The sequence below is a fragment of the Acanthochromis polyacanthus genome, chromosome 16 (genome assembly GCF_021347895.1).
Source record: "Acanthochromis polyacanthus isolate Apoly-LR-REF ecotype Palm Island chromosome 16, KAUST_Apoly_ChrSc, whole genome shotgun sequence".
NCBI lineage: Eukaryota > Metazoa > Chordata > Actinopteri > Pomacentridae > Acanthochromis > Acanthochromis polyacanthus.
This window is the reverse complement of record NC_067128.1, coordinates 25,550,388-25,577,984: the sequence shown is the minus strand read 5'-3', so window position 1 is coordinate 25,577,984 and position 27,597 is coordinate 25,550,388. Positions and strand designations below refer to the sequence as shown.

General features: G+C 38.7%; 2 protein-coding genes across 8 annotated transcripts in view; one reads left to right on the top strand and one right to left on the bottom strand.

The window, feature by feature from the left end:
• The window catches only part of LOC110955027 (dystrobrevin beta-like), a 57,219-nt gene extending 30,979 nt beyond the window's left edge, over nt 1-26,240 (bottom strand). For 3 of the 7 annotated variants that reach the window (XM_022199834.2, XM_022199835.2, XM_022199830.2), the window contains exons 1-2: nt 9,172-9,483; nt 1,442-1,492 (exon numbers count right to left, since the gene is read on the bottom strand). The gene's annotated coding sequence lies outside the window, so the exon portion shown is untranslated. Of the gene's footprint in view, nt 1-1,441; nt 1,493-9,171; nt 9,486-25,697 lie in introns of those variants that run through there. The other 4 variants (XM_051960916.1, XM_022199831.2, XM_022199833.2 and 1 more) reach the window with 4 other exon arrangements.
• LOC127530397 (toll-like receptor 5) lies at nt 17,931-19,156 on the top strand (the record flags this gene model as incomplete). The annotated part of the gene is made up of 1 exon (XM_051937054.1): nt 17,931-19,156. A coding segment is annotated over one exon (753 nt), but the record flags the coding sequence as incomplete, so codon positions are not given.
• Nucleotides 26,241-27,597: the final 1,357 nt, after the last annotated feature.

Genomic DNA, 27,597 nt, shown 5'->3' with positions numbered 1-27,597 from the left:
GCTCTGGTGGAGTAGTTACATGCCAATTTATTTTGATGCACCTTACACACAACTTTATTTTGATGTTCTTAATCAAATTATTGCCAAACTGTGCTGGTTTTCCCACCTAATTTGTCCCACCTTCCACCTTGCTGGTTTACAACATCTGGGCTTCAGCACAGGAATAGGGAAGCTAAGTAAAAAGTGAGATGCAACAGTTAATAGTCACTGGACATCAGAACAATATTTTGTTTAACCAACTGTTTTTGCAGGTTCTGATTTGCAAGGCTAGCAACATTTATTCGTTTGCCAACTAATCACCTACATCCTAACAGCTGCCTGACCAGACTTCACCTGACACAGTAAAATACAGGTTAAATTAATATGGTGTAATGGTGGGTGATAATAAACAGATGTGTGTTCTGTTGAACAATTTTTAAACTCTTCTTACGCATAGATATATTTTTAAAATGCAAAGTTTCAATATTTCTAAATACTTCTCACTGTGCTTCAATACTCAACAAAACATAAATAGTTTGAACTTTCTGAAGCAATATTGTAACAAAAAGTGGATGCAGGTGAATAAATAGGAAACATCCGTCTCATCATTTTTCTGGAAGAGGTCATAATAAAAATTCAGTATATCCAGAAAAGGGCTTTGTTTAATTTTTTAAATCAAACATACAAATCTTAAAGTTTCTGCTATCAAGAGTAAGTCATTACAATATTAGGGAAAAAAGTAATGGTATTGGTGTACCACAAGCAGGTAATGAAACACACTGCTTAGACAATAGTGTAGCTGTCACAGAGGCAAGACATATAACGGACTGTTTTTGAAGTGCTTGTGCATCTGCAAAATAAAAATGTGAGATTACAGTAAATACCGGTGCTTCTGATCTGTAAATGGTAAATATGTACGCACTTAGTAGAAAAAGTAAAACTAATCCTGCAGATGACGGACAGAGGAGTTAATTCTCTTTTCTTTAGGACCTCAGTTACATAAAGTATCGGGTAAGAACAGAGAAAAGAAGTGACATAGAGAGATACAGTATTTACAGCTGACTGCATGTGTGCTGCATTTCTGTGTTTGTGTGGGTGGCAATCCACACTTGTGTTGCACCATGGTGTTTTATTATGCCTGACATTTGCTGAGCCTCATGGAAACAAATACACAAACAACACACACTGCTCTGAATACACACACTCTGAACCCGAGGACACATTTTCAGTCTTCAACTCAACTCCAGCTTAGTGAGGGTTTAGAAAACACAGCTGAGTTCTCCACTTTTACTAATGCCTCTGTATCACCATATAGGTTGTGCGTGTGTGCGTGTACGTGCGTGTACGAGTGTGTGTGTGTGTGTGTGTGTGTGTGTGTGTGTGTGTGTGTGTGTGTGTGTGTGTGTGTGTGTGTGTGTGTGTGTGTGTGTGTGTGTGTGTGTGTGTGTGTGTGTGTACATACCTCTCTGTGTCAGGGGGTCACACAGGACAGAGGATCCTCAGTAAAAGACGTCTAGCAAAGAGACAAAGACAGAAGTGAAAGATTGATTGAAAAGTCTTTTCAGTCTGAAGACAATAATGTCAAAGGCTCTTTGGGGACACACTCTAATTGACACAAACACAACACAACTCCCAGATCTCTACAGATTTCTTAAGAGCAGCACACATGTTCATGTTCATCTATTTGGAGATAAAGTAGGTATAATCACATTTTAGTCCACTGCTGATATGCTGAAGGACCCTGACCATGGCTAATTTTACATTTTGAGCTATGTTAAAATGCCACTAACTACATATTTTAAGACTTACTGTATTTGGAGGTTCACTCTTGCTGAAGGATCTATACTATGAGAATTGTACAACAGCTACTACAAAGATTACTCTTGTATTCCCTAAATTAGACTCAGATTGTGGGAAAAGCACAACACCTTCTGTACTTGGCATGGTTTACATATATGCATAGTATATTTGCAGATTGTTACATTAGACTACTTGTAGACAGAAACTGTATCTAAAAGCTGGACGTAGTGACTGTGATGATTCACATTGGTTTGTGGACCCTATAGTCATTTCACTGTAAATGGGACCATAATTTACAAAATGAACAGCACGCCATGTCAAGAAGTCCTGAAACTACAGACTGTGACCATTAACTCATGAGGAAAATGTTTGCTCAGGTAAGATAAAGGGAGAAGTAGGGTCACTTTCTCACAGAACTGTATCCAACTTGACTTTTCTCTTTGTGATCAGTTAGTCGCGCCTTCTTGTGAGAAACAACGCAGGTTTAAGGCACTTCATCCTTCACCTGATGATTGTTTCTGTAGCACATAATGTGGTGTTTTGTAAACAAACATTAGGAAAGAAGGCAAATACTGAGCAGCAAAGAGCCAATTAAATTCGACCCAAAATAAAATCTTTACAAAATCAGCTATAACAGTCAGTGTCAGCAATATTGTTTCACAAATACGGTCCAACTCAATTCACGTGGGGGACGGAAGATTTAAAAACAGACTGAATATGAATCCAGACAAACTACAACAGACAGACAGTCAGTGGGCTTCAGAAGTATGACAGCTGGATAGATATCACATAGACAATGTGATTATTGTGCTATAGATGGACATTTAAATGCCAAAGCATGGTTGGACGATTATGGCAAAAATGATCATTAGTATTTTTTTTTTTTATCCATGCTAAGACCACAAACATTTACGGTATTGCTTTTAGGGACAAAATATGTTTGTTGCACTTTCACATATAAACAGAACCCTGCTTTCACTTTCATTTTGTTTGTGCTAATGTAAAAATCTGCATTAACATAAGACAGTGCATCTCTAAGAAGGAAATTTTAAATATGACTGATTGGATTAGAATATATTTTATTTAGACAATGTTTTTTTGTCAATAATGCACTGAGAATCTGCTAACAGTGAAAGTGTTTTACATGTTTCTGTATCTGGATTTCACATATCCCTCCGTATATTGAACACAGAAACACAGAACTCTCATAGGATTCATGCATGTTTAATTCTGCCCACCAGTTTTAACGATGTCCACTCAGCTTGGTATGGCCAACGGCTCTAAACACAGCAATACTCTTGGCTTGGTTGCTGTGCAGACAAAACATGGCACTATAGTAGGGCTGGCCCGAATAGCAGTTTCTGGGCTTCGGATATTTGGCCCCGATTAATGACAAATATCCGAATATTTGGTTTGGTTCATAGTGTCCGAATATGGCTCCCTCCACTTAGAAATTCTATTTTGGAACATTAAACCTGCAGTGCGGGACTAATTATGCAATTATGCAATCACTGTTGATGCTTCCTTGTGTATTGTTCCTTGTTGTAGTCATCACTAACCAATATATAGCTACAGCTGTACTCCACTATGTCTCTGTCACAGTCTAGCTGTAAAATGATAACTACAACCATTACATCCAAGTATTATTTAGCTTTGTATGGAAAATTGCATGGTATTTGTGTAGTTATGGAGCGTTTTTAAATTCTACTTATGATTTATGATGTTTGTCTGGGTGTGCTGTAGTATAATGTGACAGTGTGTAAACCAGGTGCTGCATCAGTGCAGACCACCCAACCGGTGCACCTGTCCAATAACAACCACCACACACACTCTCTCCAGTGTCTCACCAGAACAGTGGCTACACAGGGCCAACACCTGAGCAAGACAAATGGTCCTTAAAACAAACAAACCTCGTCTTCCCTACCACAAGCATCACGCACTCTATTTCACACACTCATACACACACCTGTCCTTAAATATCAGTTGCTCTCCATATAAAACAAACAGATTGCAGGCCTGAATCTGTAGCCAAAAATCTTTCCGTGTCAGCAGAAACACTGGACAGACTGCTGTGATTGGTGGGTGAATCCACCAACTAAAACATCTCAAGAGGGAAAGAAGAAGCAGCACGATGACCCCAATAGAAACAGGCGTCAGACAGGCGAGGGGGCACTAAAGAGGGCTAAGAGGGTGTTTATCACCCTCTGCACACCACACCCATGCATGCCACATGACCACATTACCACTTGCAGCTGCTCGCTATTCTCACTGTCTGCCCTGACAGGACCTCCACAGTGTGTGTTTGTGTTATATATGATAAATTTACAGTACTGACTACTACAACTTTAGACACTGACATTGCTGTACCTATAGGCTTCATTTAGCCTCTAAATGACCCTTTACACTAGCACGAAAAAGAGAAATATTCTATTCAGAAATAGAAGACATCAGGAAGGCGCAAATGCTTTTCACAGCACTGTATTTTCATCTATATTAAGTATGATCTCGAAGTAGACATCAGGACATTAACATGTAAGTTGAAAAAAAAATCACAAATACTCAAAATACTCCAATTTGAGAAGGCACAACCAGCAAATATTACCCTTTTATTGCCTGACAACAAATAACTCTAGCTGAAAAACTAACAAAACAAACTGTTTAATTTTGGATGTCACAGAATTTCAAAGGTTTTTTTTTAACATCCATCCATTCTCTATACACCGCTTTATCCTCACTAGGGTCGCAGGGGGTGCTGGAGTCTATCCTAGCTGACTCTGGCGAAGGCAGGGGACACCCTGGACAGGTCGCCAGTCTGTCGCAGAGCTACATATACAGACAAACAATCACCCACACATTCACACCGGGCAATTTAGAGTAATCAATTAACCTCAGCGTATCCGTACCTCTAGTAACAACCTATTTTTGGACTGTGGGAGGAAGCCGGAATACCCGGAGAAAACCCACACATGCACAGGGAGAACATGCAAACTCCATGCAGAAAGATCCCAGGCCCACCCCGGGATTTGAACCGGGGATCTTCTTGCTGCAAGGTGAAAGTGCAAACCACTACACCACTATGCAGCCCTTTTTTTAACAGTAGGCTTTAATACACAGAAATATCATTCTGAAACCCCTCTTTTCAAAACCTTTGTTGGTTAAGCTATGCGGGAAAAAACACACAGATATAAAAAACAAAACCCTTCTTGTTCACAGCTAACCTCTCACAGGACTTATTTTTCACACAGAAACCTTCAGCTGCAGCTACAAGCAGGTTGACCCAAAAACTCTCCCTGCCTTTTCAATGTCTCACTCCTGACCTTCGAACCCTGAGCTGACAAAGAGACAACCAGTCTGATGCCACATGACTCTGTCGATGTCACCAAGCAGGTAAAAACAGAAGCAACACATCTCTGGTTACACATTTAAGATGGGCAGCTAGCATCCCAAGGGTGTTTGGATGGCTGGCAGAGAGGTTGTACATTCTGAACTGTAGATATAGTGTAGATATATCTACTGTAAAGTCTAATCAATGACAGCAAGCACCTGTCTTAAGTTAGACATGGTTGTCCAGCAAAAAAAAGATGAATCTGGCTCAGCTTTTGCACAATGCTGCATTTGAATATTTAGTTCCTGAAAGCACATGTTGGGTGCACTCTTCGTATTTCTACAATGCATCTGGCAATTGTCACAACAAAAGCCAAAACAACTACTGCTGTGATAACTGTACAGTTCTAAAATACAGTTACTTGAATAAAACCCCTTCAAACTTGTGGATATATGACTGAAACTGGCCTTCATGGATCGTATTTCATTCTCTCAGTTCTACCTGAGGCAGCACGCCCAAACCAACGAGTACTCTTGAACTGTTTTACAATACTCCTCTCAACGAAGTAGCAACCATATTTATTTTACTATTTATATATATATATATACTAAGGCTTTATAAACTTTCCCCACACACTGAACAACACTGCAGAGCAACACTGTGCTGAGCGATCAGACATCTATGTGAAATGGACAAGGTGAGATGCTGAATGCATGCTACAGCCACTGAGTCAGTCAGCACCCAGCGCTGTACGTTAAGAATTTAATTTCAATTAAGCATTCTTTAAATATGGTTTAATTATTATTTTTTATAGATTTTTTGTGTTGTTTTCATTTTTAAGCTAGAAAATGCTTATTTTACCACAAAAATAATTAAAATAATGTAGCAATTGCAGAGCTGCTCACTGTGACTGTTGTTGTGCTGCAATGCACCATGGGAGTTTGGGGTGTTTGGGGTGTTGGGTGTTTAAATGTCATTATTGTGGTATATACACTGTTATGTGTGTTTGTGTTTTATTGTATTTTTGTGGTTTAGTTAGCCTCATTAGTTTGGTTAAGTGTGAGTATGAAGTGTAGTGTGTTTGATGACTTCCTGCCACATTTTCTATAGAGGTGCTTTCTGTGTGTCAAACTAAAAGTATCTTCCAGTTGCAGAGTGCACAAAAAGCAGATATTCTTTCCCCAGTGCTGTTCTTGAATGCAGCTCGCCACAATAATTAATATATAAAAATATTGATATATCACAAAATAAAGCGGAAAATCTGCGATACCAAATGCAATTGAAAAATCTGCGATACAGTGACACCACAAAAAGTGAATCCCAATATGGTGCGGGACCACTGTACAGCAGATGAAGATGTGATGTGAGGATAAGAAAAACACTACGAGAAACTGAGATGCACTGAGGACCCAGAAGGAAGCAAAGAGTGAGAAACTGTGGTGGTGAAAGCAACAAGATGAGTGCAAGAAAAACAACGCTCAAGGGACAGGAAGTGAAAGTTGTGTCGAATGTCAAACCAGAGAGTAGAACAGCATAAAAGCATTCACTTGGTTTGACATAATAGAAGCAGCAGTGAGGGTGCCTACAGTGAGCTCAACCAGCTAAAACACTCCATGTGTGCACATTTATGACACACATCAAGGGCTGGAAATCAAAGATCACAAACGCTTCCTCAGAGACAGCTTTTAAATCAGGGTCTCAGCCACAGACCTAATCTTTTTTTCTGTGACGGTCACATGCTTGAAGGAGGGACTTGATTCCCGTAGATTTGGTCACCAAGCTGCAGAGGAGATCAATAAACAGACAGGCTGGAGGGCAAACATATTGTGGTGTCAATGACCTTAGACTAACCATAACGGGAATTCAAAACAAACTCTTGTACAAATTTACTCCTCAGCAATGGTTAAAAACTAGTAATTCAGTGCTGAAAATAAGTCTGTCATTACACTGCCTTTTATGACGAGCTCAGAAGCATCAAACAAGCCAAGCAGTAAACTGCTGGAGATCTCTGAAGTCCCCCTGAGTCCTTGATCCAACTGTTTCTATGAACAAAATGAAGAATGCTTAAATTTCACTGCAATTTAATTCCAGAGAAATTATATAAACCAGAAGTGGCTAATCATAGGTTTCACCCTCACTGCTATTATCTCCCCACCCACAGTGGAGACAGTAACTCAGTTCAGCACTACTGTAAATCAACAGCAACTAAAATCTTTCCATATGGAGACACTCAAATGAAATTACTGTATATGAAGTAGAAGCTGATGTGAAGACACTATGAAAGATTTTCCACAGGTAAATCAGGTAAAATATTATGCTTGTTAAAAAAAAATTTAATACCTGCTTAAGCGTAGGGTAGTAGATGCCGGGAAAAGTGTGGTGTCTGATTCTTGTTTGCCCTTTCATTTTGCCCAGTTAGAGGTGAAAACAAATCGATCACTGCTCAATTAAAGTACATACTATGTATCTACCTGGAAAAATGTTGCCTTCAGGGGACAGTTTGGGACACAACCCATCAGTTACCGCGATCCCCATCTGTCATGATCATTCCTTGTGGCCAGAAACAGTTTAAAGTAGTCTGCAACCTGCCTGGGTGTGTAGTCTTTCTCTAGGATTCCGGTTTTAACACTTAATTAGGTTTCTGTCAGAGCTGACATTTACCCTGACTGCTAATGAACTTGACCAAAGAAATAAAGAGTCATTGGATTAGACTTTTTCATGTGCTTTTAAAATTCAACAAGCTGATAATTATGTTTTCAATAAGGAGATAGAAACAAGGACACAATCTCTTTTGACACCCCCTTGGACACTGTAAAACTCGAATGTGCATGTTTTTTACTATCTACTACCTATTTTACAGACTAAATAACTTTAACAATTGAGCAATTGGCAGATGATTGATAATGCTAATACTCATGAACAACAGCAATGATCCACAAAATCCATAATTTAAACAGATTTATGAACAAATACAGCTTTGACATGCTATTGAAATCATGCATGAATTAAATACAATCCCCTGTGTAGAGTGTATCTTTTGTAGAGTGTATTTTTAAAAAATATTTTGCAGGATCATTTAGATTAAGAAGTTAAGAATTGGACAAAACACCAAATTTGCATAGGCTTTCCACAATCTGAATATCTGCTATGTCTTCACAAAGGTAAACCATCTCAACACACTGTAGGGGTGGGGATGGGGGGTTGGGTAATGCCATATTCTGCCAGAGAACCCAAAATGCTGAAGCCATCTCCAATAACATGTTTTGGCAGGATGTGGTGTGATATATCATTTCATCTGATCCCACATATCACACTAAATGATCTGCTACAGGGTTCATTAAAGGTTATTATGATTTATTAAACCATTTCATTTCACCCAACTGGTCGGATGAAATGATTTACCAACCCTAACACTTGCATCCTTATTCTAACATTCTTACTACATCTGTTTCTATTCAGCTTGTTGCACTGTAATTGTGCATATATGAACATGTCGCTATTCTTCAATCAGATCCTTAACACTGTGTGCCGAATTACATTAGGGACACTTTCGATTTTAAAAAAGTAGTAAGCTAAGCTCCACATGGCTTGTATGCTTGGCGATAGCCCAGGTAAAGTAAATTTGCCAGATTTTTGAATGGAACAACGTTCCTCCCACAGAGGAGGTCAGTAGTAGTTTTGATTTAAAAAGTGGGCATGACTTAGATCCACCGCAACTCTCTGTGAAGGGAGGGACGCCGCACTGGACACGGTTTTAAGCAGAATATTTGGGGCAGTTTTCAGAGCACAGTTTAGACTGCTGTAATGTCAAAAAGAGCAGTGAAAGCTCTTTTAGTTCTGCCTACTTCTGGGAAGCTGTGTGACATCTGAGCGGCCATGTTGCAGAAAAGTTTAACTCCCTGTTCACCTTGTTCTCTCGAATGTATGTGTTCATGAAACCTCTCAATGCCCAACTCTAGTAATATTTCACGATAAAATTCAGGTCTGGGGCGACTAAAAGGTTAACTTACAGTCATATAACCACATTATATCCCTCTAACATGCTATCTGAGACGAGCTCTACTTACCGGGACTATTTTCGGCAGGTATTCGTGGACAATTACCAACATCAACACTGCAACGTGTGGCACTGACTTTAGCTCTTCTTTTCTCTCTTCTCTTCCTCTATTCGCCGAGTTTTGTAGCTTCCTCTTCGGTGTAAATATTACCGTCCCCGCGGTCCCGTTATTTATTTCCGTAACGAGTCATGTTCCACCGCCTCCACACCGCCGCTGCTGCACCGGTCCAAGCTCAGATGAAGTATTTTTGAAAGAAGTCACTCCTCTGCTCCGTCCTGCCTCCTCCCTCTGACACTCTGCTGACACTGAGGCAGCTCCCTGACACCTAACAGCACACTTTTAGTCTGGTTGGACAGCAAACAACCCCTCAAAAGATGTCGTTTGCTTCACACAGGAAAAAAGCAGAAGAAGAAAACGAGCTAATACGTTTGTAACTACCAACATGGCCGCAGAGGTCTGTTAGTGGAGTAGGACATAGATTTGTTGTTTTGCCCCATTGACCCCAGCTAGACATACAGCGTCGTTATTTCCACTGGCACTAGTTGAAAATGTATAGTTTATTAATTGATTAGTCAACAGAAAAAACACTGTTGGTAAATATGCTACAAACCCCTAGTATCAGGCAACCTTGTATATGTTGGGAGAGCCAAGGCTGCCAGTGGACAGTGACTAAAGCCTATGCAAAGTTATTTTAATATTTAATAACAAGACCTTATATACATTGAAGATGTGTTTTTTTTTCAAAAACAGAAATAGTCAGAAATTTACAAGTTATTCTTCCAGGACAAATGGAGATGGCCTGTCTTATAACTGATATCTACAAATATCCACATTCTTGAATTGTGAATTATGACTGTAATTCCAGTGACGAATATCTTCAGTTTAATTGTAACTTGTCATAGTTCTGGCTCCAGATGTCTCTAACTCCCCTCAATTCAACATTGTCCTTTTCGAATCTTAAATTAAGTTTGAATGGTGATGTAGAATCCAGAACTTGGCCTAGTCACAATGTAATTACAAATACCTTGAATTAGAGTTTGGATTCGACAAAATGGCAATGCAGATATCTGAAGTTACACTGGAAACTACAGCACGGGGAACACTGAAATGGTGTGCTTTTTAAACGTATTATAACACTGTAACAGTAACCGCACATGGCAGCTGTTTTACTGACACGTCAGAGCAGCCTGAGGCCAAAGTTCTACTGAATTTCGACCACAAGCCTCTGATGAACGAAGCTCTTGTGTTTCACAAACTTCTTCTTGATAAGCTTTTTCTGTTTTTGGCATTTTCTATAAGTCCTATTCACCATAGCAGCTGCTACTGCTTCTGCTAACACTGTTGAAATGCTTTGCTGAACTGATATCCAGTGAAAGCCTGGCATGAGCAGCATCATACACAACAATCCAAGTTAGTCACAGTGACGTATGAGATATCTGCAACTACAACTCTGACTAGTCCATAAAGTCTAAATGGGTGTTTTGACTGTTTAAAATGACATCGTCGAATTGTTTAATTTTAACTGTAAATGTATATGTTTTATTTTTACAAATACAGATACAGATAGTCAAACTCACATTTGAAAACGTGCTAAATTCCATCATAAGATGCCCTAAGCTTATTTGTGCATTTCTAACATCATTGCATCGTATTTGCATTCTTTGTAGTGTGCATTTGCATTTTTGCAAGTCTGCCATATATATTGCATTTTAACACAGTTGGATCCCCAGTAAAGCTGTTCTCATGTTCATGTTTTTCTGTTCCTGTTGACAGACAGCAGATGGAGAATGAAACAGTGGCTGAAACACAGCCCGATGAGACTACATGTTAATCAGCAGTCACTTCGAAGCCGCTTCGAAGCTGCTGCTCTGCACTGCTACACTACTGATTTTGGAACCACATTATCTGACAAGTCATCGTACACATTAATCAACGACAGCAGAGGTGCTTTGATTTTTGCTATATTTAACAAGTAAAATGGTCACTCAGAGAGAAAGCAGCAGAATATGTTTTTTTAAATTATCTTACAGCAAATCTGGGTGCTTGGTCTCCAATTTATTTACCACTACATCAGCTGCATTGCAGTCAACTGAATGCTCTGCTCCTCCCTGTCACTTCTCTCAGATTATAGAATTGCTATGTTGATGGGAAAGCAAGATCTCACACTCAAAAGGTAGTACTAGGAACTTTCTTCGAGAGAAAATAGCAAAGCCTTTTCCAAAATGCTGCTACAGTCACTATAGGACACCAAAAAAAGTCACTAAACCAAGTAACAACTCTCTAAGTTGATAACAATGGAAAGAGCTACAAACGTTCCGGACTTGCTTCCAGTTTGTCCCATTGATTAGTTACTGCAACTAAAAAAAGGCTATAGCCCAAAAACTGTTTTTCCTCACAGACCAACATTGTAGAAAAGATTCCAAATTGTTAACAGAACAAACAAGGCTGTTGTTGTACTCTTTCTATTCCTAAATTTAAATATGTGGAAGTTTTACAAATGTTAAACCTTTACTCAAAATGACACAATATGTGACTAAATGAAAATCATGCTGTATTGGAGGAGACAGGAAACTCATGAGGGAAACATTTACTGAGGTAACAGATTGAGTGAGAATAGAATTATTTTCTCATCGACTTCTATACAGTCAAACTTTTTTGCAACCAGAAGTTCTCTTCGAAAGAATTCAGTATTGTGTCACTGCCACATAGATGTGCAGACAGGCCATTTTTTATGGTAAATAGTCTACACTTTTGTAGCTCCTTTCTACCTTAGTGGTACTCAAAGTGCTTTACATTGTGTTCTCATTCACCCATTCACACCAGTAGCAACAGAGATGCCTGCCTGCCTGCCTGCCTGCCTGCCTGCCTGCCACTAGGAGCAACTTGGAGTTCAGTGTCTTGCCCAAGAACACTTGGGCATGCGGAGGAGCCATCTGCCAACCTTGTGATCAGTGGAGAATCCACTCCACCACCTGAGCCACAGCTGCCAGTATGGAGTATGTGATTCAGGAACAGCTCCCGTGTTCATCAAACGAAGCCTATGACAAAAAAAAAAAACACTCCTTCATATTTCCCATTTACAGGCCTCTGCACTAACACTGGATTTTTTTTTTCAGCACATACAGAGTGATCAGCTAGTAGGATGTGAGGAGATATTTGTTGAATCTGACAAAAAAATTATTGGATTCTGACCATATAGTCTGCTTTAAGCTAAATAGTTATTTGAGTTGCCTTCTAGTAATCCAGTATCCAGCACTTATTCATACGTGGAAGGACAGAAACAAAATCCAAGTGGTCACTTACAGTATTACAATTATTAAACTTCCTGTGGCTCAAAAAGACAATCTTCCCAAGTTAAACGTTTCCACTGTGCACCAGCAGGCTCCTCAGCAGCAGCCATTCTTTGTAGCAAAGCTGAGTATATTTTGAGTATTTGCTGGATTCCCCGTATTCTCTAATAACTAAACAATGTTGTATTTTTCAGTTGGTCAGACAAAACAGCAATTAGAAAATGTTCTCCTGAAAAAGAAGAATGGTGCTGAAAATAATTGCTGGTTGCAACCTCCAATGATGGACTAGTGTGGCCTGGCCTCAGGTTACTATAATGTTATTCCTAAAGTGAAAGGAACAGTTGCTTATGGTTTTCACGGGAGAAGCTGGAACATGTGTCACAATGTCAGTCAGGCTCTGTCTCAAACTTCCTTTGTATTGTATTTAACAAACTTTCTCATTCTCCAGAGGTTGAAAAATTCACCAGACCTGTGTGATAAAACTACACACAAACATCACGTGCACACACACACACACACACACACACACACACACACACACACACACACACACACACAAAGTATTGGACATGAGCTCATATTGAGTTTTCATGGTGTACAGTGACAAGTTTGTACCTACACCTGACTCATCACTCTGATATATACCTGTACCCAACTGAGTGTCAACAATGGACATGACGAAAGTAGCCATGTCCTAATATGTGAAAAAGGCAGAGCCTTTTCAGGAAATTGAGAGAAGACATGCAACTCATTGAAATAATGTACAGAGTGTTAACATGACAGGGAATGTACATCAAGATCAGAACAGAATGTAATTCAAACAGTTTCCTCTTGAATCTAGCTGTGTCCAAATATGTCCATGACATCAATGAATTTCACATCTAATTTCATCACTTGAAAAAGAACAGAACTGCCAATCAAGATCCTTGGATCCATTTCTGGCCTGGGATCTTTCTGCATGAAGTTTATATGTTCTCCCTGTGCATTTGTGGGTTTTCTCCAGGTTCTCCAGCTACCTCCCACAGTCCAAAAACATGCTGAGGTTAGCTGATAACTCTAAATTGTCCAAAGGTGTGAATGTAAGTGTGCTTGTTTGTCTCTACACACGTGGACAAAATTGTTGGTACCCCTCAGTTAAAGAAGGAAAAACTCACAATTCTCACTGAAATCACTTGAAACTCACAAAAGTAACAATAAATAAAAATTTATTGAAAATTAAATAATCAAAAACAGCCATCACTTTTGAATTGTTGATTAACATAATTATTTAAAAAAACAAACTAATGAAACAGGCCTGGACAAAAATGATGGTACCTCTATAAAAGATTGAAAACTATTTGACCAGAGTGACATGATTAACTCAGGTGTGTCATTTAATTGATATCACAGGTGTTTCCAAACTCATAATCAGTCAGTCTGCCTATTTAAAGGGAGACAAGTAGTCACCCTGCTGTTTGGTGAAAAGGTGTGTACCACACTGAACATGGACAACAGAAAGCGAAGGAGAGAATTGTCCCAGGACATCCGAAAAAAAATTATAGACAAACATCTTAAAGGTAAAGGCTATAAGACCATCTCTAAACAGCTTGAAGTTCCTGTGACAACAGTGGCTCATATTATTCAGAAGTTCAAGACCCACGGGACAGTAGCCAACCTCCCTGGACGTGGCCGCAAGAGGAAAATTGATGACAAATTGAAGAGACGGAGCGTTCGAATTGTATCCAAAGAGCCCAGAGCAACCTCCAAAGAAATTAAAGGTGAACTCCAAGGCCAAGGTACATCAGTGTCAGATCGCACCATTCGTCGTTGTTTGAGCCAAAGTGGACTTCATGGGAGACGACCAAGGAGGACACCACTGCTGAAAAAAACTCATAAAAAAGCCAGACTGGAATTTGCAAAAATGCATGTTGACAAGCCACAAAGCTTCTGGGAGAATGTCCTTTGGACAGATGAGACCAAACTGGAGCTTTTTGGTAAGGCACATCAACTCTATGTTCATAGACTCAAAAACCAAGCATACGAAGAAAAGAACACTGTCCCTACGGTGAAACATGGAGGAGGCTCAGTAATGTTTTGGGGCTGCTTTGCTGCATCTGGCACAGGGTGTCTTGAAAGTGTGCAAGGTACGATGAAATCTGAAGACTATCAAGGCATTCTGGAGAGAAATGTGCTGCCTAGTGTCAGAAAGCTTGGTCTCAGTCGTAGGTCATGGGTCTTCCAACAGGACAACGATCCAAAACACACAGCCAAAAACACCCAAGAATGGCTGAGAGAAAAGCGTTGGACTATTCTAAAGTGGCCTTCTATGAGCCCAGATCTGAATCCCATTGAACATATGTGGAAGGAGCTGAAACATGCCATTTGGAGAAGACACCCATCAAACCTGAGACAACTGGAGCTGTTTGCTCATGAGGAGTGGGCCAAAATACCTGTTGACAGCTGCAGAACGCTCATTGACAAATACAGAAATCGTTTAATTGCAGTGATTGCCTCAAAAGGTTGTGCAACAAAATATTAAGTTATGGGTACCATCATTTTTGTCCAGCCCTATTTCATTAGTTTGTTTTTTTAAATAATTATGTTAATCAACAATTCAAAAGTGATGGCTGATTTTGATTATTTAATTTTCAATACATTTTTATTTATTGTTACTTTTGTGAGTTTCAAGTGATTTCAGTGAGAATTGTGGGTTTTTCCTTCTTTAACTGAGGGGTACCAACAATTTTGTCCACGTGTGTATATGTAGCCCTGTGGTAGACTGCTGACCTGTCCAGAGTGTCCCTTGCCTTCACCCTAAGTCAATTTAGATAGACTCCAGCGCCACGCAACCCTAATGAAGCTTAAGTGATGTATAGGTAATTGATGTATAGATGGATAATCATAAATAATAGAAGAGTTAGAAATAGACCCTTAATTCAATATAAAATCAATTAATTTTAAGGAGAGAATTTTTTTTGTTTCTTGACATGACATTTCAATTAAATTAGTTGTTTTTGTTGTTTTAGTAATTCTTGTGTGATCTTTTTGTGCTTCCATAAAATATACATAGATTTTTATACAGTAAATACATGTTTCTACCATTATTTACATGGAAAAGTCTCTAAAACACTGTTGATCATTGAAACTCTGCACTAAAATGTATATTTTTGATTTTCCCTTTGTAACAAATAAAACAACACAACCCTGGCAACAGCAGATTTTTTGAAAAACAGCCAGTTGTGCAACCAAAAAAAAGGGAGGGGGGGGGGGCATTCCACTTTAGGGTCAGTGTAACAGTGACGCAAAAGGCACAAACAGCTCCAGATAAAAGTGCTCCAAGCAGAAAGCTTGACAAATGGGATCATTATTTTGTCAAGGAAAAGAGGATTTCTTGGATTGCTTCAAGTAGTGTGAGGATGTGGACATTAGGCCTTCAGATAGTGACCTTCTGTGTTCTCCTACAGGTATGAAAATATATGATATAATCCCAATTTTTGTGTTTAATCTAAATCAGATAAACAGTATTTAGAAGTATGCTTTAATTTTTGGGGTGTGCATTAGTGCCACTGTCAGTCCCATGCAGTACTTACATGTAAGGGATAACTTATAATTTTAAATCCTTTAAATGACATAAAACTACTTCTCTTCCTATATTTTTTATTATTAGGGTTTGTGTTGTTGTTTTTTTTTAAAAATAAATGACATTTATTATGTATTTTTGTATTTTTCTTTTTCTCCTCTCGCTCGATTGTGGCAAAAATGTTTCTGCAAATTTTAATGACAAAGTCAAAGAATGGCATTGTTACAATACAACAAAGAGGGAATTAATATAGTTTATAGTAAAATCATAGTAAGTAAGACAAAATAGACCAGATAATTGACAGGAAACATTGTGTTAGTGTAGTTCCACAGCATAAACAAACTGCTCCAAGCATGACCCAAGAGAAATATATTGAATCAAGGCACACAATAACAAGACTGGTTTTGAACTTGTAAGTAAATGCAACATTTTAGTTAACAAATTATTTTCTTTCCATCCCAGAAATCAAATAATATTAAAACATTTGTTTTAAATGTTTCATAGCATGAGGAACTAAGCACAGTTTAGAATCAGTTTTAAGAAGATATCAAATGTTTGTGTTTATTTTGAAAATTTAGTATTTAACAAAGATGAAAGTAAAGCAACACAGATGATACATACCGGGTAAACACACTCACATAATGTCATGTTACTGGGAGTTAGGATTCAGTGGTAAGTAGCTATAACCTAACTTGAAAATGATCAAGTCCACTCTTATAGTTCAATGTTTAATTTCCCTTGAAAATGATCAAGTCCACTCTTATAGTTCAATGTTTAATTTCCCTTGCAGATGTCAAGCTGTTCATTGTGCCTCATAAAGGGCTCAGTAGCCATCTGTACCATGAAGAACCTACGCTGGGTTCCTCCTCTCCCTCCTAACATCACCCACCTGCAACTGCAGATGAACCGCATAAGGGAGATCAACGCTACCTCCCTGTCAGGCCTGGAGGAGCTGCAGGAGCTGGACCTTGGACAACAGCTTGTGCCGCTCATCATTAGGAGCAATGCTTTCAGCAGACAAAGACGTCTGAGGAGGCTGATGCTCCACTTCAACCTTGGACTTCAACTGGAACCGCAGGCCTTTGAGGGATTGTCCAGTTTGCAGAATCTCCACTTGGATTACTGCTCACTCACAGAATCTATACTGAAGGACAATTACCTTGAGCCACTTTCATCCCTGCAAACTCTTGACCTGTTTGGTAACAAGATAAATAGACTCCAGCCTTCACTATTCTTTGCAAACATGACTAATTTGAATGAACTAAATCTCAAACTGAATCAAATTGACCAAATCTGTGAGTCAGATCTTGTTGGTTTCCAGGGAAAGCACTTTACAATCCTGAACTTGAACTCTATCGGCCTTAAAGCAATGTCTAATGACAGCTTCGACTGGCAGAAATGTGGGAATCCTTTCAGAGGAATGTCTTTTCAAACTCTCGACTTGTCCAACAACGGGCTCAGTGTGGGTAACTTGAAGCAGCTCTTTAGAGTCATTGAGGGGACAAGCATCTCCCATGTCAAACTCTCTGGACATATAGGTAAAGGATTTTCATTCAGTAATCTCCCTGATCCAGACGACAGCACATTTGAAGGCTTGAAGAACAGTTCAGTTCTGTTATTGGATCTGTCGAAAAACAGAATATTTGCACTGAAACATGGTGTTTTTAGTTCACTGAAAGAAGTTGCAGTCATTGACGTTTCAAAAAACAAAGTGAATCAGATACACAGAAATGCCTTTGAAGGTCTTCAGGCTAATTTAAAACTGCTCAACCTGTCATACAACCTGCTTGGGGAAATCTATTCTCACACATTTGTTTCTCTGACAAACCTGCGAGTGCTAGACTTGTCTTATAACCATATTGGTGCTCTGGGTTATGGCTCATTTAGTGGACTGCCCAACCTGAAGACATTAAATCTAAAAGGAAACTCTGCAGGATTTAGGCTTCCCTGCATCTCTGCCAAGTTTGGATTATCTCCTACTGGAAGACAATAAGTTGACATCCCAATCAGTGTACAGTGTCACTCAGTTTGCCAGTAACATCATGCATTTGAACATTCAGGACAACAGGTTAACAGACTTGGGGGGTGTTTACACGTTTATGACTCAGTTCAGACGTCTCCAGCATCTCTTCCATGGCGGAAACCCAGTGATGTGGTGCCCGCTCAGTAGTCAAGTTGGTCCAAATAATATCCAATTTCTTGATCTTCACAGCAACTCCCTGCAGGCTGTTTGGGCTCAGGGCAAATGTCTTAATCTGTTTGACAGTCTTGAATATTTGATCAGTCTCAGTTTGAGATTGAATGGACTGCAGTCTCTTCCTCAAGGCATTTTCAACGGTCTTAGCTCACTGAGGGAGATGGACCTCTCATCCAACTCCCTGACGTATCTCCAGCCTGATGTATTACCCAAAAGTCTGAAAGTCCTTGACCTTTCCAACAACTTCATAGCATCCCCTGACCCTGCTGCTTTCCACTCCCTCAGTTCCCTTGACCTGGCAATGAACCGATTCCACTGCGACATTAACCTGGCAAGTTTCTTGACTTGGTTGAACAATAATAACATAACATTCCTGAGTCCTGTTGAGCAGCTCAGATGTGAATTTCCTTCTAGTTTCTATAATGTCTCTCTATTAAATTATGCAGCTCAGATGGCACAGCCTGAAAGCAAATGAAAATGAACAAATGTGTGAGTTATTTTGAGATAAAGCCTAGACTATAACGAAGGAACAATCAAGTAGGGTGTGTAATGATTTATATGTTGTCGATTGAAGTAATGCATTTGCGCTTTATTGAGTATGATCTGAATTTGTAAAAATGCCTGATTATGATACTTAGGGGAAAAATGCCTTTTTAAGGTAATGTAATAAAATCCTGTTTTCATTTATGCTGGGTTCCTTACTCAGTATTTCTTCAGAATGGAGCATACATAGAAATAAATGTGTCATTTCTCTATGGTGACCTTTTATGTTCAACAAATTATGCTATAATGATATCCAAGGCTCATGTTGACCTGACAGTCTTGTACGTTTCTTTTACATTATGAGATTAATCTGTTGAATAGGATTTACTTGGATTCAGTTTGATTTTGGATATCAAATACTTTACAAATAAAAAAACATAAATAAACACTCCCCTCAAATAAGCACATATGGCTGAATTATTCCAATATTACAACTTGACATTATGTACAACAGAGCATTTTTATAATGTTTGTGCAGAATTGGGGGTGAGCTTGTGTGTCAGGTAAAAGTCTATTTATTGACCTTATTACTGTATCCATATAGTGTTTTTTATATGCTAGAGGACACATTATGAGTGAAATTAGCAGTCAACACCAATGCTGAGTGTCCATCTTGAAACTGCAATCTACCAACAAACGTTTAAAAAACACATATACAGATTATATATGTAACAAACCTCAGGAACCAATATTGTCAACTTGAAAGGAGGAGCTTTCTGTATCATTACTCCTCTTCAAAGGTGATCTTTTGTTTAAATACATATGGCTGAAATATTCCAATTTACAACTTGACATTATGTACAACAGAGTATTTTTTATAATGTTGTGGTAGAGTTGGAGGTGAGCTAGTGTGCTTGAGCTGCAGCAAATAGGGAAGGAGTGGGTGGAAATAGAGGCTTCATAGATCTGTGTATTCTAAAGGAAGCAGCAGTTTAAAAGTTACGCCTTGGCCATTTTAATTCATAGAAACATGCTTTTTAATGGAAAAGATTCTTAAAAAATGTAACTTTGGCACACACAGATGAGTTTTTAGGGGTTTAATAAATGACTGGAGATGGACTTAATGGAAATGATCACACCACCTGGTGTACAAAACTTCCCTCTGCACACTCCTTTTTCACTGTTAAAACGCTAATCCCAGAGCACAAGATTAAGTCTGTTTCTGGCTGAAAAATACAAACAAACTCTCAGTTATACCCAGGTAGCAGTCCCACAAAAAATTTATGTGAATGCATTCCAAACATGGCTTTCTCTTGAGGAAAAACCAAAGTCAGTCTAACCACAGTGACGTAACACTGAGGGTGCATGTAAATGCAGCATATCACCAACAGGTGGCAGTCCAAAACAATTCAATGGCTTCCAGTTATATTCTCTCACTGTTATGCTGTGCAATTATGTTTTTATCAGTGTTATAAAATTAAAAGGGAGCGTGAGAAGGGTAATGTTGTTCATCAGGTGTTGAATAATTTCCATTAAGTCCCTCTCCAGGCATTTATTATTTTTAAACCCCTAAAAACTCATCTGTGTGTATCAAAGTTACATTTTTAGAATCTTTATAAATTTTGCATCCCAGTGAATGCTGGGAGCGGAATTAGCCCTAAAGTTCCTCTCTGGTGACTGATTAAACCCTAAAAACCTCATATTTATGCATCAAAATTGCATACATAGATGAAGCCTGTCTTATGATCCACCACATTACGATCCAGTTCCCCAGCTCACCCACAAACTCTGCTTAAACACTGCATCACTGCTCTGCACAATACAATGTAAAGTTGCAACAATGTAAGTAATCAGCCATATATGTTCAAACAAACAAAAAAAGCTGCCAAAGAATACTGATATGAAATGCATCACCCTGCAAGTTGACCATATTGGTTCTTTAGGTTTGGTCTATATGGAACCCCAGAAGTGTAAATTTGTGTTTTGAGACTGTCATCAGTAGACTGTAGTTAAAAATTAAAATGCTCAGCCATGTTGACTGTTATTTCGCTTATGATATGTGTTCCAGACATAAAAATCACCATATGGACATATTAATACATGCAGGAAATGATGTATGAATAATATCGAGCCCACCTGCAGGTCTATTTAATGGCAAAAGCTTGCTACAAAGTCCAGAATGATTTCCTACTTTTATCCAAAGGCAGTGTCCCCATCATAAGGGTTGGGAATAAACCAAAGGGTAAAATGAGAAATCTGATGGGTCAGACAACTGAAAGGACAAAGGCATTATGTTGCACAATGTTGTACTTACTTCTTTATTCAACAAGGACTGTGCACAAAAATTATTTGAAAAGAGAAGATTTAGCTGTTAGTTATTTCCATTTGCGTCCCTGGCAGGTACCACACAGAACCAAACTCATATTTACTTGTAGGCCACCACAGTCTCTGCACCACCCAACAGACATACCTACAAGCACATAGGTTAACACATAAACATCAGCAGAGCCATCTGTTTAAAGCTATTAACAATGCCTCAAGTTAAAAATGTGATATACAGTCAAAATAATGTCCACATGAATGTTGCACAACGCCCATTTATTGCATCATATTTTATTTTTTCTCAAAGGATTGACCAAATTAAACAGTCCAAGGAGAAATGTGTAAACTGATCACAACTTCTTGTCGATGAGGGTCACAAGAGACATTGCTTCCAATCAGGGCTGGGTAGCCTACGATCTCAAAGGTAGTGTTTTGCATGTTACCATGGCTTTCTGGGAATCTCTTTTAACGACAAGGAGTTTTTGTATGAACGAGCAGACCATTGAATTCATCTATTAATTTAGCCTGTTATGGACTCCATTAAATTTACAGAAAAATGTGGTACCATTCATGTTTCGACTCCCTTGTGGCCTAATTCAATTCTTCTGCCCCAAATAATTGGCAGACTGAGTAGTATTTCACTTATGGCAATAAAGGGGAAAATGAGGGCCAAACTTAAACTACTTAAACAGCATCCAATGTTAAACAGAGGGTTATTATCCAAGCCAAATATTGTTCATAACTGAACGACCATTGTCATAATGCTTACAACGTCACCACACTGTATTTGCACAACTAGAGCTAAAAATATATATTCACAAGAATGAGTTATTTATATATACATATGTCATGTTTTGCACACGGATTTGCATGAGCTTCAGTGCCAGAGTCCATATGAACATGCTTCCAGAAAAGTTAGAATGCTTAAAGCAGTCATTATAATAGAATATGTAGCTCAATAAAGTATTTTCCTACTCTTTTGAGTATTTCATTTTCAATAGAGATCCTATATTTTACCACTTAAATATATCAGCATGTCCAGATATTGCACTGTAAGGCAGTTGTTTTCTGCTCTTCTTACAACAGAGGGCAGCCTTGATTCAGTCTGTACCCACTGACCCAGATGCTACCTCTCAGTACAGTGTGACTCGCTGTAAAACAATACCAACTACTCTTTTTCCTGCTGGGACAAGTGTGCAGCAATGCAGCATTCAGTTGCATAATGGCTGATCAGTTGCACATAAACAGTGAACCTGTTAGCAGTTGGACAACATGACAAATCCATCATTCTTACCAGTCCCTGGGAGAGGTTTCACACTGGTGGCTGATTAGATGAACTGGGTAAATAGGTCTGAGAACTGCTGAGGGGAGTAGGTAAAGAGGTCAACTATAACAATGCTTAGTTCAGTGTTGTTGGTCAATAACAACATACTAACAAACCTTATTTTAACACAAGGGCAAGATTCAGTCACTTTTATATACAAGCATTATCGAAAAACAGAATCAGTAAATGTTAGTAGATCTCAATCTGTCTGTTCTAATTGCAGTTTGTTATCTTCCAGTTGAAACTAGAAGAACGGCTGAATCAGATGTGCTTCTGCTGTCCTAATAAAGCAGCTCTCTGTTCATAAATTATTAAACGTCTACAGGCAAGAGATGATGAGGAGACCTCTGTTATCCCTCTAAGTCCTGCTGATAAGTCAACTGCTGATAAGACTCAGGTTGCATGAGTGTGAATTTACAGGGTGTTGTGTGTGTGTGTGTGGTGTGTGTGTGTGTGTGTGTGTGAGTCATCCCCAGATCAGACCTGATTTGACATGGTGTCTGAATGTTGCTCATAAATCACAAATTTGACGTGTGTCATCCATAAATAAATAAATAGACAAACATATGCCTGAATGCTGTCTGATTCACTGATCACATGTCAGATTCAGTGGATTCATGCCAGTGTAACACAATCTAACACAGGGAAGCATCAGGGCACGTCTTTTTAATATCATTACATTACTTGATCAGAAATCCATTAACTCCAATTTAAGACAGCATATTTTTGAGCCCAAGCCTCGCACCGCTGTTTGTAGCAGCGTGCAGAGCTGTGTGGTGCTGGTTTGTGATGGAGTTTGATGTGATTCTGGGTTAAAATACACTGACAGTCATTAAAAACTTTGAGACCATATTTTTCAACATAATTTTTATTTGAAGCCCGAAACTGGATTTTCTTCATATGAATCATTTGTTTAGCATATTGGCATACAGAAACAAAAATCTAAAGTTTCAAGAATGATTTCAAAATAAAGAATTTCACAAAAGAAAACGGCACCTGCCAAACACAAAGTCACAACAGTCAATACCGAGTATGGCCTCCATTTGCTTCGATGCAGGCAGCAATCCGTCGGCGCATGCTTTGGACCAGGCTTCTGATTGTGGGTTGGGAACAGCCCATACGCCTGGCTACATCACTGTAGCTCAAACCGGCCTCCACCATACCCAGTGCCCGGAGACGTTGTTCATGTATAGACGCGGCATGATGCTGTTCACTGGGCTAACAATGGTGGCCTTTTTTGGGCCTTTATATAGGCCTTCAAAACCCATTCTCAAATTGTGCAGATACTCACTGAGTATTGCTTGGTGTGTATTTGGTTCACTTTTGCAAAGTGCCAACCAACCCATGTGCAATGAATCATGACAAAATGACAACTCATCATTATATCTCAACTACCAGGGCACTAGATCATCAGTAAATCCACAGTAAATAATTACAACCCCCCTACAAGTAGAATTCTGCGTTTTACCTCAAAGTTTCTATTGACTGTCAGTATAAATACTGCAGACTGTGTAAAACCTAGCATCAGTATCTTGCCACTTTAATGAGGCTAACGGGATCCTAATAAATGAAATGAAACCAATAGCATTGCTCACTCATTGTGCTTAATAAACACAGACATAATAACCTAAAAAAATCATTATGTCACTTGCTGATCAGAGAAAATTAAACGTGATTGATCAGCAGACTATGACAGTGTCTGTATTGGATTTTTTTCTCTAAGCCAGACATGAGCTCAGCTTGATTGGCCCACCATGTTACATATAGACATACAAACCCCATCAACCCCATCCCAACACTGTCTGTGGCAGGTTACCATGGAAACAGGCTCGGTATCCACCTCCTCCACAGTTCTTCCTCACTTCCTGACTTTGGATCCCTGCATCCATCCCTCCCCTCTTCCATCAGCATCCTCCCCCCTCCCCACCCCCACAGCCCTCACACACACATTTATACAGTATTTTTACTGCCCTGACACAGATGAGAAACATATGAGTGGTTTTACTGAGTAAGATGACCAAAATCACTGTAATTAGACTGAAACCAGCTGCCTAAAAAGTATTGCTTTTTTTCTTACATTTGTTCCTACATTATTTAACCCAGCCATGTCTATTCTTGCATCACTGTGTCCTCTAAAAATCTATCATAATTTATGAATTTTGAGGCAATAGATGACTGATGCTGCATTACACAGCAAGATTCACTGAAAAAAACACTTAAAGGAGCAGCTGGACAACATCATTTGTCATTTTTGCTTGAACATCAGTATATTTAAATGTTATATATCTTTTGTATTTTACCCTCAACAAAGCCTGATCAAGGCTTTTGTGCTTTAAAATATATCTATAATGTCTTCTTCTTTAGATAAGTCAGTAAACAATAATGTGGTATCAACTGCAAATAATTCAATGAAATTAAAGGTACAGTGTAGTCACATGTATTTTTACCTCTGTTATTACAGTACAAATATGAAAATTGTGTTGAATCTCAGTCCATTCAAGTCACAAGTCAAACTGGGTCAATTATATTTTCAGCTCCAGATGACTAAACACATAAAATCGTCAGAATGCATCTTTAAGTGACTGAAACAGAGGAAGACGTGGTGTAATACAGATTTAAATTCACTTGAAACAGGATCTGATGATAATTTGCATCATGAAAGTGTTTGATTTTTGTCAATTTAAAACCTGGTAGACAGAGTCTCTGCTCAAACAGTCTTCAAAGAGGCATAAATGTTCAGGTTCCAGTGTCTTAAATGTGAGGGTTTGCAGCTTTTACAATGTTGCAAACTGAATAAATTTGGGCAGTAGACTTTCTTGAGATGCATGTGTTGTGAAAATGATTATTTGCCATCCCAAACAGATGAAGCTGCAGTATTAATACATCCTCAATTAAAATTTTTAGGAATATATATACATACATATATATATATATATATATATATATATATATATATATATATATCCAGAACTGCTGCATAATGGTCATATATTCTGTCCAGTCACACTGTTACAACTGCCCTGTGCTCTATTGCACCTAGTGGAGGGTTCAGCTGCAACTGGATCTCTTGCATCAATAATACAGTCATAATTAGTCAGCCAGAACCCCCTGTTTGCTCCTTTTAACCAAGAGGGAGAACCCAGTGACACTAAACTGTGCACACCTGACTGCACACTGCTTGTCTGAACAACAGGCTTCAACTTCAACTACAAGCAGGGAACCTTTAGTCAGCAGGTTTAGTTTTATACACATTTAAACCACAGCACCGATTTAAAAAAAAAAAACACCCAGAAAAAAAAGGTTTTAATAGTCTGAAGAGACCTGGTTTCACATGTTGAGGTGACACTAAATGGCTTTTACCTGAAGGAACTCAAGGCAGGTGTGCGGTTGAGTGGCTCCCATTTCAAGCTTTCCCTCCCTTGAGACTTCTTATCTGTAACTCCAGTTCAATGAGCCTGCAGGAAAAAGAACAATGGAGGTTTGCTATATTAGCCTATATGGAGAATTTTACGCTGTTGATGCGGATGTCTGGCTGAAGAAGACTGCTACTCAAAGATGATGAAGGGCAAAAAATTGTAGTTGTCCTCTCCAAGTTTAAGCTTTCAGCTTATGGCCTTGTTCAAGGATGGACAAAATCTGGTTTCAACTGAGCTTTTTTTTTTTTTTTTTTGGAATAATTAAACTCTACACCCTGGAGGTCTCTGTGCTGGGTCCAGGCTATATCTGTTTTAAAAACACCATCTGCTTCCATTTTTAAAAGGTTGGAAGGTGTGTCACATTCAGTGAAGAGGCCACCTGGTTCTACTATGATTAAAATGATGCATTGCAAGACAGTGTTGAAATCCATTTCTAGTTAAATTTGGCCAGAGTTACAGTTGAAAGCATGTCACAGACTATTGTTATCTTTTTGGGGGTCTCATTGCAACTGATAAAGACAGAGAGACTTATTGCTTATACAAATTCTTTCAAACATCTTATATCCATCCTGCCAAACTTTAATGTTCATTTTGGCCTTACAGTTGTTATTGATTGATTTTGAGGAGTCTTGTTAGCTGGACTTTTTTTTTATGGCTTAGGATTTCTGGGATTGACACAGAAAACCTCTGTAAGGTAGCTTTATTGCTATTACTAGTACTATTACTTCCACAATTATTTTCATTGTCAGGACATTTAATTACTTATTTAGTGATTTGACTTTTTTAGTCAAAATGTCAGAAAATGTTAACAGATTGCTATTCTTAGTCCCCGAAGTCCAAATGAACATACTGACCAACAGTCAAATATCCAAGTATTAATTTTTACTTAATATGCAAATGTATAATATAAAATTAACTAGCAAATACTGACTTTGGTCAGTGCATTTCGGGATTTTCTGGTTCTAAAATTACATGAGATGTGGCAGATTTGTTCATTTCCTGTCAATAAACTAATCATTTAATCTCTGCAGTGCTGCTGTGCATAGAAATAATGAAACTGACATCTCAGTAGTGTCCAAATAGAACATTTGTTCTCACAGGGCCCTGAGGACGGTAACATCAGTCATCCACGGCTCGATTATCAGTAATGTATTGAAAGCAGCTTTTCATTTTTGTTGAAATATTGTGTTGTTGCTGTGGATATGAAGCTTTTGTCACCATTGTCATTGTTCATGGGAACAGATACAAACGCTTGTTTGAATGCATAAAGGTTTGGTCCTGGTAAAGTCAGTTTGTTGGATAAAATGCTGATTACATCAAATGTGAAGAGAGTTCCAGTTTTGCATCATCATTAAGAAAAAAAAGCTTAGCTTGTGATTGACCTTCTTTCTCCACTAGAGTAGGGAGCAGAGTTTGGTGATCCATGATGCTTTTAAAGAGAACTCCTCATGACTGATCTTGGAAGAGATGACGAGGATTTCTGATCCATGAAAACTAGGTTTTGCCTGGAGGTAAAGATCATTACGGGAGGAGGTTCTTCTTGCACTGTTGTTACTTTCTATATTTAGAGTAAATGGCATTTTCTACAAACCTCCAGTCTTCTGCTATTTTCTGAGGTTAGTGTTCTATCCCTATTACTCTCCTCCTCGACCCTCCATGGTCAATCACAACACCCCCCCACCTTTAACACAACAACTAAACTGAACTATATTCATTCTAAAAGACTACAGATTTTTAAGATAGCCTGAATACCTGATCTTATACACACACAGTCTCATATATTACATCTTTACCTGAAATCATAGGATGGACTATTCTTAATTATTTAATTAAAGAACATATGA